The following is a 12,045-nucleotide window of genomic DNA, read 5'->3' as shown; positions in this document are numbered from 1 at the left end:
GAGACTATTAAAAAGAACAAAAAAAATTGTTTTCGCGTAAATTTAACCTTTTTCTTATCATGTTTCAAGATTTTTACTTCTCATTTTATGTGTTTCGTTTTTGTTTATTTGTTCATGTTTTGGTTTATTTTTCATTTGCTCTTGATACAATTCAAAATAATTAAACAACATTTCGTATGAAAGTGTTGTTCAGGGAGGAGGGCAAAGGATACTCAAGAGCGATCATTTTGAAAATTTGCTATTCATCCTTTTGTAATTTAAGTGTATATTGTTTTTTTTTTGTTCCTGTATTTGCGTTTCGTATATACTTTTTCTCTTTGTTTTATAACTTTCTAAGGTTATAAATAAGTGCTTGTAAGAATTATTAATCTGATTCGACACTAATTAGTTGGTTTTTTTTATGTTTAATTGGAATAGTAAATATAAGCATAAAATAAGCGTTATTTATTTATAAATGTAATGTGTGTTTTTCTTATTCTTTAATTTTTTATTTCCATTTTAGTTCACAGAATTATAAATATTGATAAATTGTGGTAAAGAAGAAAATATTATCCTAATTAAGTTTAATTTCAATTCTCAGTTCGCTAATATTTTTATAAGCGAATTAATCTTTTATAATAGAATAAAAATAGTTTTTTATTTATATATTTTTAAGATTAATAAGCAAATTAAGAAACAAATGCATTAAAATGCTTTATAGTTTTTGTTTATATAAAATTAATTAAAAACATTTTTATTCATAATAAATTGATATTCAATTTAGTTTAATAAACTTTGTTATATAATCGTTTAGACGTGATAATTTTCAAGTAGGTTTCGTATAATAATTATTTTAACAAATTTTATTTTTATAGGTTTATTTTAAGTACACATTTTTATGATTTCTGTATTGAAATATTCATTTCTTGGAAATTATATTTCTTTTACTATTTGGAAACAAAGCATTTATGATTGGAATGTTATTCTTCTGCTATATATTCCAACCTACTTGAAAGGTTTATTGGTATTTTTATAACTCAATTGAGTTTAATCAATTAATTTCATAATTTATAATTAAAGTTTCATTATGAAGATATGAGCTATTAAAAATTACGCTTATTATTGGAATCACCGGTTTATATTATGTTCTTCAATATTTCATTTTAAAAGAAGCGCACCCCTTTTGATGGCCTATTTATAGGGAAAGCTAAATTTAATTTTTGTGTTAATATAAAAAAAAATTAAAAATAATGTTTAGAATGTGGTATTATTTTGTTATATTACATAACTGTGTGTCTTTTTCTATAGAAATTTCGAAAACTTACGTATGATCGTTTTTGAATGGATTCATCGGCTTCAATCGGGCCGTTTGAAGTGTCCAATCTGCTTGGATCTATTTACAAAGGATCTATTTATTTCTGGCGGGTAAAATCTGTTACCTATATAATCTTTTATAATTGGAGTTTTTTTCTCCTCTTAAATGTTTATATATATAGAGAATATTACTGCTTTCTGGTATTGCAATAAAATTATGCAATAAAATTATTTAAATAAAATTAGACCTGCAATAAAATTAACCCTGCAATAAAATTATTCAAAAACACTTAAAACTATATCTGTAATTCGACTTTTTTCACTTAATTTCCACTGATCCCAAAAGAATATAAGTACTTAATATTTACAAATAACTTTTTTGTTAAGAATTTTTCGAAGATACCAAATAATATTATAAAGTTTTGGAAAGGCAGTAAACAAAATCGCGAATCTACCTATCCCTTAATTAAAAATGCAAGTTCTTAAATTTTGAATGAATTATTTAGCAACGTAATTAAAATACTAAATAAAACAAAATTGTTGTTTTCTATTACTTAGATTCCTTTCCCTTAAATATATGCAAGAAAATTACATGAGAACGGAAAAGTAGAAGTTTAAAGTAGTAAAAGAAGTTTAAGTAATTTTTATTAATTATCCTTTTACAAATTTTTTACATAATTATAACAATAAAACTTTACACTCTCTTCCAATTCTATGAGCTCCAGAAAATAATATTTTAGACATTTTCAAAATTTCTAAATATTTGATACAATATTGCAGTTTCTTATTTTTATGTGAAAAGGGGAGGCTACATATTAATTTGTAATAAAGAATTTGTAATAACTTTAGAAGCATTTAAATTTTCTAAAACATTTGAAAATTAAATTTGTCAATTAAAAAATTACCCTTTTTCTCTATATACACTTATTAAGGAAAGCAAAAAAATTTAAGTTAGCAGAACTGGTAAATCCATGAAGTGACGAAAGCTATTAAATCGTATAAATGCAAACGGGTAAAAGATATGCCCTGCATTTATTTCAAATGATACAATTTTTCTTTATTCAAATAAATTAAATTTATATTATTTAAGAATAATTTTTTATATTTCATCATAAAGCTCATATTGAAATGAAAAATAATGAAAAGAAAATGAAATTTCAATGTAATTAATTTATTTAATCAATAATGTAACCTGATTAACAGCCCATTACAATTATTATAACATTTTATATACTTCTAGTTATAAAATTATATTTTGAAACGCTATTTTCTCTTGTTTTCTTATCTATATACATACATACTTACGAAAACTTTTAATTAAAAATTAAATTCAAGAATTTCAAAGAATCGAACTAAAAAGGAAAAAAATGCTTTTTTAATGTTCTTCAAGTAAAGATTTTCTTATTGTGACATTTTTAATTAATTTTAGTGAAAATCCAAAACAAAAACAAAAATTAAAAAAAAAAATAAAGAAAAGAAAAATTTTCTTCTATTAAATACTTTTCATATTATATAGGTACACAAATACATATGCCTTTTTACATTAATGTAAATATGTATGTGTGCATCTTTGAAGGTGTAGCAAATGAAACGTCCTTATAAATTGATTTCAAAGAAGTTTTAATGTGACACAATTAATCACTTTTTTAAATAAAAATATAAAAATAGCATGAATTTTAGCCAAAAGCAATCGTTCAATGATTTTAATTTGATCAGGTTACACAAAAGGAAAAAATGATATAAAAAGCTATACTTTTCCACAGTAAGTATATTTAAAACTTTTGTATTTCAATATATTTTATATTGTTCGAATAAAACAGCTTACAAAATTTTATAGACAATTTTATGCGTGTTCTTATTAAAATGATAAAATACACTTAAAAATACAAATCGGCTGCACCACTCTTTTTTTTCAGGTAAATTTATGAATTTTCGATTTTAAATATACAAGTTCAATCAAATGTAATTTCAGACTTACGTGCAGTTGTTTATTGTTTTTTTTTATTATTTATTATTAATTATTGTTAGAATAACTAATCGAAATTTCTTCATACAAATGCAGAACTGGACTCGAACTAGTGACCAACCGCTTTCCATAGGCGGATATGAGAAATTTCTTTTTACCTCTGTAACTCAGTTAGTAGGGCGTCCGTCTAGAAAGCGATATTTTATTGGTTCGAGTCCAATTCGAGGAAAATTTTTTTTTAATTTTTCTGCCTTCAACTCGTTTCCTTGATTACATTATCCATCTCCATTAGTTTTTCCTATAAGACTTAAAAACTCTCCTAACATAGCATAACGATACTGGCTCACAGCTTATTCCTAAATAATCTATTTTAGTTTGAACACAATTATATTAGGGAATCATGTTCAATTTCACAACAATTGTTTTTATAACATAAATTTTCATTTAAAGTGGAAATCTAACAGCCAAAAAATTTTTAATATCATTTTTTAATATCACAAAATGAGCTTAAAATCATCCATTAAAATAAAAAATGTTACATCTTTTTACTTTTAAAAACAAACAGCAATAAAAAAAATTATTTGAAAAAGTTGTGTAAATCAGCATGACTTTTTAAAAAAGACAAAGAAAAAAGTCACATTTTAAAGTTAAAAATAAAATTTGCCTTTATTTTTAATTAAATATAATTAGGTACATACACCCTATCTGATATAACTTATAGTTTGCAAATTGTTTTGGTAGACAGACGATAGACGATTAATTAATTGTTTACATTGTAAGGAATTAGAAAGGACATAAAATAACAAACAAAATGCGTACATGAGCATTAATATATTTAAACACATTTAGCATGTAAATATGTATGTACATACATATATTATTTTTTTAGATGTGTAATTGAGAATACGATTTATTTCTCTTCTGAAATAGTCAGCTTTATTTAGTTTTGATGTTATGACGTAAGTATTACACAAGACACCAGTAAAAATATTAATATAATACAAGTAATTACAATTTACTTATATAATGAAAAGAGAAACTATATAAAAATGTTTTTTATTCGGAAAATATTAAAGTGTACAGAATCAGTTTAAATTAATGGACTTGTCACTAAACTTATCTTTTCAATTTCATATTTAAATGTCCCATTCCAAAAAAATGTATAACGTTCAAAAAATTTTCCTCTTTCCATAATTCACAATAGTTACGAGAAATTTTGTAATAATAGTGAATAAATCAGTATAAAGGCAATATCTCAAAATTTAATAAAGCACAGATACACAAGGTATTTCACATAGTAGAATACCATCTGGTAGTTAATGGTTTTAGGTATATGGCATAATTCAGTAGATAATAAATAATCAAAATACATTATAGCATATTCTGTAGTTTTATTGAATTCCTTATATTATTGATTTATAAATATATTTTAGTTTGAAAAGAGCTATTTATTTTGTAACATAAATATACAATTTATGCAATATAACATAATTATGTAGTTTGCATTTTGTTTTGTAACTGTTGTTCACTATAGTAGTTCTATTTTATTATTTATATTTTATATTTTGCATAATATTATTTATATTTTACATAGCTTCATTTCTTCAAATTTCAAAAAAGCAAAGAGCATTTCCACAAACCATTTTTTAAATATAAAAACTTTGCAAAAAATGAATGCCTGATTACAAATTGTAATGGCAAGGAAAACCTTTTCTTTAAGTACCAGTTGCTTTCAAAAGTCCAGACGAAATCGTACCATCATCTATAATAACTTTATACGAAGGTTAATCGATCATTACTAAAAAAAACCGGTATATTTCTTTTAATTAAATTTTATTTATGTTAGCCATTAGTTCCATGGATAATGTAAAAAAATGTAAACTCATTCAAATGACAATATTCATATTTCGAATGTCAAGTTTGAAATTTGAACACCATTCAAAATAAATTTGATTGTTTTTGTAAATCGTCATATTGTTTTTAGAAAACATTCGCGTAGGTGTCACATAGTTCGCGGTCAAGGTCTAGAATAAAGTAGATGTTTAATTTGAATTAATGCCTTTTACAGTGAAACAAAAACAATTTATTTGCTCAAATAGGGAATTATTTATGTTCACTATTTGAACAAATCTTCAAAAAGTTAAATTCAAGGTAGTAAGTAGTCCACTATAAATATAAAATGAATAAGAGCTGAACAATTTCATGAGAAATTTATTTATTTCAATTAAATTATTTCTATGATACAATCTCGCTGAACTATTTACGTTCTTCCTTTTAGTTTTCATTGTATACAACTATTTTCTTTATCTTTAAGTAATCGCTATATAAAATTATAAGGAGTGTACTTTAATATTACGATAAAATGCCACCACTTCAATGCTGGAATAAAATATTTTCTAATTTTTCTCCCTTTTGAATCTGAAAAGAAAGCTCCAGGGTAATTAAGATTTATTCAAAGATAAAATAAAAATGCGACACTAGAAATTAAAAAGAGTTAATATTATATCTAATCTTTTAAAATTTCTTTTCTGTTAATAATAAGAAAATTAAGACAAAATAACTTCCATAACAAAAACTAAGAAAAGGTGGTAAGAATAGGATAGTAACCCTCTGAGATTATTTTTAGTATGGTAAGAAAAAAATTTATAAGAAGTACTATTTCCAAAACTTTTGCAAAGCTTTATACACTGTGATTAATTAATTAATTTTGCTTAATATATTTCAAAACGTTTGCCTATTGTGTGGTTTTGCGATGTGGTTAAAAAATTTACACCCTTTTATTATTTTGTTTAAATATTGTAAAGTATTCGCATAGGTTTTATTACTTTAAAACAGGTGCTTGAAAGTATGAAGGAAACTCCACTGTCATTTTTACTCGACTTGTCATAAAAACTACAATATTTAATTTGGATTTATCACTTAACTCAACAAAAAGGCAAAAAAAAAGAAAGAAAAGAACAGCTATTAAAAAACATTTAATTTTATAAAAATTTTGCCTGAAAAATTAAATAATTAGAGTTTAAAATGAATTTAAATATTAAACAATCATGCACGATATTAAACAATCATGCACAAATGAAACCGAAACTAACTCCAGAATGTTTAAAATTTAAAGTAGTCAAAAATAAAAATCTCTTTGGACTTTTTAACACTTCAAAACTTAAATGCTGGCACAATATAAAAATTTAACATCCCAAATGAATTTATAAATTCTTAATAAATAGTAAAATGCAATATCTAATGAATGCAGTGTCTAATAAAAAACTGAACTATTTGTTACCGACCGCATTGTGTATACAATAGGTACGTTATGTGATGGCAACAAATTTTGCATATCGAGTTTTCGGTGGGAACGCAGTTCTCCATGATAGGGAAGTGTAAATAAACTAGTTTTAGCAACTTGTCAGTCTGTCTGTCTGTGTGTGCATGCGTGCATCTCAAGTTCGGCCTGTTTTTTTTGTGGGCCTCTTTTAAATTTTTGATGATTTTAAAGAAAGTATTCCACTGATTTACTTGAAATTTCTTATATAAGTTTCATTTAGCCGTACGCAAAATTTATAAACTTTTGGAAGAATTCAGGCATCTGCAACAGAACGTTTACTTAGAACCATATTTACATTTTTCTAGGTATGTTAACTAAAAGCTTATTAGTGTCCTTAAAATTGTAAAGAAGTGTTTACAACTCATTTTTATAAGCTCCTGGAATACTTTTACTAATTTAGACTGGTTTAGGTTATGTACTGACCACATCAGATTTTTTTTGATACGTTTGTCTCGAAAAGTTTTATATCATGCACTGTTCAATCTTGCAAAATTTTCTTACATTTTCTTAACAAATCCATAATTTTTAAAAAGCATGATAACATTTAATTTCTATGTTATGGTTCTTTCTTACAATCTCTTAATTTCCCAAATGAAAATTTCTACTGGAGCATTAAATTTTATGTTTTTTGAACTCATGATACTAATTAATTTTATTTTCACCATAAATATAAGTGTACTAGTAAATCAAAATAATATAATAAAAACTTTCCATGTTCAAAATATCGAATACAAATGTGTTTTTGATTCTTATTTCCCGTTCAACAGTTGGTGAGTGGAAATACCGACAGTAGGCATACTTTTGATGCGAGTCCATAAAAATTCGAACAGCTTCCTGGTCTGTGCCTGATTTCAGATAAAATTGATAATGATCTATACCAAAATTTCAGCAGAGACTCCGATTGCCAGCGAGACCTTTGCATATAGAGAGTAGCCAGTTGCAGCAAATAAACACTCAACAAAAGTATTTACCCATTTGGCAAAAGCTAAAAGGTTGCAAAATTTCCTCTAAGGTATATTCCTTTAATTGTTACATCAAGAAAGTAAAGAGTCGATTCACGTACAAAGAACTAAAAAGGAAATCTGCAAATTCAAGGCAAAAAATTTAAGATTATTACGATATCTGCATCTGCAATAAAAAATTAAGATATCTGCACAGAGAATAACGAAATGGGTATTGTAGTTTACGGAATATGAAGAAAATTTAGGTAGAAAAACTGATTGAATTGAAAAACATAAGCTTCCGCTAGTAATTATTGTAAGTTATATAACCATTTACATGCAATTAATAAAGATGAGAATATTGATATCAAGGTAAATAGGATGAATAATGAACAATTAAAAATAATTATTGAGAATAAAAACGAATATTTACAGTTTGCTAAAACTTACATTTTTCTACTTACTTTGTTATGCTTAAAGTCACACTAGGAAAAATTTTATATAAATTAGATATTTTTTATAATCTGAACAGACACAAACTATGTCCGAAATCACGACAACCACACTTTATATCTAATTTTGAAATAAATGTATTGCCTACCACTTTATTTTTATTTTGAGCAGAACTCAAAGCAGTTTTGGAAATATATTGTTTCCAAACTAGTTATAGTAGTATATGAGTAGCTCTTTGCAATATACTTATATAATTCTCTTTTTGAGATAATTAATATTTATTTGGTAGCTGTACTTCATTTACATTTTTATTCATTATGATATAAGTTTATAACATAGATATGTACGTACATATACATATGTCTCTATTGTAAGCTAGCACGTTGGTGACTTGTGACTTGTGAGTGGTTACTTGTATTTCCGTCATAAAATAAACTGTGTTCATCGAAGCATTTTTTATTTCGCCATATTTTATTTTGAAAAACATAAAGCGCTATTGCAGAAACATCTATTATTATATCTTTATTACAACATTTATATATCAAAATTGGATTATTTACGAAATCGCTATGCATTTTATCCCTTTTAGCTTTATTTTATCCATATAATTGAAATAATTATAGCCCGTTTGACTGTAAGAAGCATTGAAATATGTTTATATTATATAAAGATAAAAATTATTTCTACTTTGAGTAAAAATATTACGAGTTATAAAATATTTTATTTTCAAAGTAGAAATAAAACCTGCGAAATGCTTTACAGCTACTTTAGCTATGTGTTTTTTTTTAGTGTAGAATCCTAATTTTTTACAATAATGAACAGGCCAGTTTAATTTTTATTAACTAATTTAAATATAGATTTAATTTAATTGCATACTAGAATCCCTTAAAGCATTCAGATTAAACAAATTGTAGTGAAAGCCGTTAAAATAATACAAGATTAAAAGAGCGATGTATTTTTGATCCTATTTTCGAAAATTTTCAAGCCTAAAAATAGAAATTTGGGAATATTTTTCAAATTTTCACATTGAAAAACGTGGCAGCTTTTCTATGCCTACATAAGTTGGAAACAAGTCAATAAAAAAATCTAATAGAAAAACTTCCAAAACAGTTAAATTTTCTGACAAATTATTTCTCTAAAACATTCATGGAAAATTGTTGGATAAGTATCAAACTTTAAATATTTTTAAACCTGACCAATTTGAAATAATTTGCGCTTACATAATTACATCATATAATAAAATGTAGAAGAGTGGTGCTCAAAACTTGTTAGAGCCCAAGAAGCTTGAAATATCTAAAGAAGCAAAAAAACGACAATTGTAAAGTCCTAAACGATTATATCATTTGTTTTCTCTTTTAATTATTTTATTCCTTTAAATATTTTTTTTTATCTTTTTTCCGTTGTTTTTTGTTCTGACATAGAATAATTCCATTATACTGTTTTTTTATATTATGAGTTTTTGTTATTGTTGTCATATTATTATGTCCCACTATTAAATGAATAGTGCAACAACTACTGTAATTACAACATCTACGCACACGAGGGTAACTACGTATATTATGTATGTACATGAATATCGCGTAATGTAAACGTTCCCTTCTTTCTCAAAAACCTTTTCGTACAAACATTATCATTAGTTTAATTTTAATTAAAAAAAAAAAAAAACATTTTTATTGAATATTTTGCCAAGGAATAAAAGAGATCACCCGAAAAAAGGAAAAAGAATTAATTACTGTTATAAAGATATGAGGAGCTCCGTAACAAAAACAAACTAAAACTAAATATTATAGACAAAAAAAAATTTCTGTATGAATTTTCTCATTTACCGATTACAATATTAGCACTTTTCTCTGCAGTAACAATTCCGTAAATTGGCGATAAATTTTTCATTTACAAATAATATCACAAATGATAAAGAAAATGATAAAAGAAATTTAAAATTTGTTTATTGAAAACTCGTATTTAATGTGAAATAAAATTGAATAATTTTCTTAAATTTTACTTGAATTGTATGACTAAGATTTATGTGATTGTATCGAAAAATTACGTGTTACTATTTTAGAAAATTTACTAGATCTGAGAAGAAATGCATTTAACCTTTGCATAATTTTCATTGTGATACATATCTTGGCCAATCCTGAGTATATAAGTTATTCAAAATCTGCGGTAATAAAATATTAAGTCAGTATTGTTATTATATTGTGCAAATACCGTTACAATTTTACTGAATGATCACATTAAAACTTGAAGAAACTTAATTTATAATGTTTTGTAATTATTTAAAAAAATTATAACTTATAATATCAATTACCTTATATAATTCTTTTTTATTTTCAGGCAACTTCTATCGCCTAATATTCAACAAAAACATTATCACGTTGGAGGTTATTTAGTCGACGGTAATCGACATGTAAGTATGAATAATTATCATTTGAAATATATTTTGTATTATAATAATAATCGCTTGGAATTCATAAATTTCACTATTTTTTTACTGGTTCTCGGTTAAATACTTTTGCAAGGAAAATTTCTTTAAAACCAACCAGTTGCACATTTCCGTGAAACAATTGAAGTTATTCAAAAATGTGGCTTTTCAAAAATATATTCATTCGAGCTTTTGTTCTCTTCATAATATTTTATAGCATACTTTTGGTTTAAGAACAGAAACTTAAAAAAATACTAAGAAAAAAGAATCTATTTTCGTACGGAAACTTCTTATACTTTTTACTTTTATAATAGATATTTTATAACTATATATAAAAGCAGTTCTGCGTACATTCTATTACATAATAAATTATTCTAATATTTTCAATACACTCGGCTGCCAGGGCCGTTATGGTTTTACAAAGTTAATTTACCTTAATAATAATTAGTTTCATTCATGACCAAAATATTTCAAAGGTTGCACACATTTATAGAAGTTTGCAGTTTCGGAAACATACTCGTATGGTCCCAAAAATTCGAATTTTATAAATCTCTTGAAATAAAATCAAAAATAAAATAAGTATCCAAAAGGTCTTAAAATTTCAGACTCCTAAAGCCTATTGTACGGAAGAAAAACGATATCTAAAATTTAACAAAAACGGAATTCAGATAACGGTTAATATTACTATTTGAAGTCCATAAGCCGGCCTCAATTTTTTTGCACTCGCAAAATTTTAAAAATGTTTATGGTTTCCTTAAAATAAGTAGTGGCTTTTTTAAGTGAGGTTCTATAACTTTTTGGAGAAGGGAAGATAGGGAAACATTTTCTTCTACTTTTATAAAGATGTTTATTTCCACGGACGGGCGGAAAGACCGTCGCACGAACAAAGTGAAAGTAATAAACATTTATTTGTAATATTTTTTTTGAAAGGTTCTAAAAAAAACAAAAATATTTCACTTTACTCTCTTCTTAGAGTATTACTTTATTTCATGTGCATATGCGTTATTATGCACCATGTACGAATTATATTTCTTTTCTGATTTTATATATTTTGCAGAAAATATTGTAACAATAATTATCAACAGATTTGCTTGAAATTTCATATATTAGCTTCACTCTTCCTAAAATTTGGGAGAAATCAAGTGTCCCCAACTGGACGTGTACTACGGGCCAAATATACAATTTTGCGCATATAAAGAAAAATAATCATCCGATTTCTTTGAAATTTAATATTTAAATTCGAGGCATTAAAACAATAAATCTATAAATATTTTACATTTTTTACCATATCTACAGCGCGAATTGATGGAATTTCTTGAAATTTATTAATTGAGTTCTAGTTGTTACCGGAACTTACTTTATACAATAAGGTGACGAGCATTTAGTATAATTCGGACGGCACAAAATGAAACCTTACTAAGAGCCAAATTCACATTTTTCTAGGTATGTTAAATAAAAGCTTATTAATGTCCTTCAAATTGTAAAGAAGTGTTTAAAACGCATTTTCATAATATTCTAGAATACTTTTATTAATCTAGAAAATATACATTGCGGCCGGTTATACACTAGCCACCGCAGGTATTTTTTTTATATTTTTCACGTTTTCTCTTTGTGTATGATATTTCTTTTTATCGTTAATTTGGTT

At 25.2% G+C, this 12,045-nt stretch overlaps 1 protein-coding gene across 10 annotated transcripts in view; it reads left to right on the top strand.

Annotated features, from left to right (window-relative positions):
* Positions 1-12,045, top strand: part of LOC129619114 (disintegrin and metalloproteinase domain-containing protein 11) — a 417,704-nt gene that overhangs the window by 101,436 nt on the left and 304,223 nt on the right. For all 10 annotated transcript variants that reach the window (XR_008697842.1, XM_055534202.1, XM_055534200.1 and 7 more), the window contains exon 4: positions 10,313-10,385. Coding sequence is in view for 9 of the 10 variants with exons in the window: in XM_055534202.1 (XP_055390177.1) it covers positions 10,313-10,385 (73 nt within the window). In the remaining variant the exon portion in view is untranslated. The remainder of the gene's footprint in view (positions 1-10,312; positions 10,386-12,045) is intronic.

Source organism: Condylostylus longicornis, unplaced genomic scaffold, assembly GCF_029603195.1.
Source record: "Condylostylus longicornis isolate FDR11 unplaced genomic scaffold, ASM2960319v2 ptg000010l, whole genome shotgun sequence".
NCBI classification, from domain to species: domain Eukaryota; kingdom Metazoa; phylum Arthropoda; class Insecta; order Diptera; family Dolichopodidae; genus Condylostylus; species Condylostylus longicornis.
Note: the sequence above shows the minus strand (reverse complement) of the source record. Positions and strands in the feature narration are given on the sequence as shown.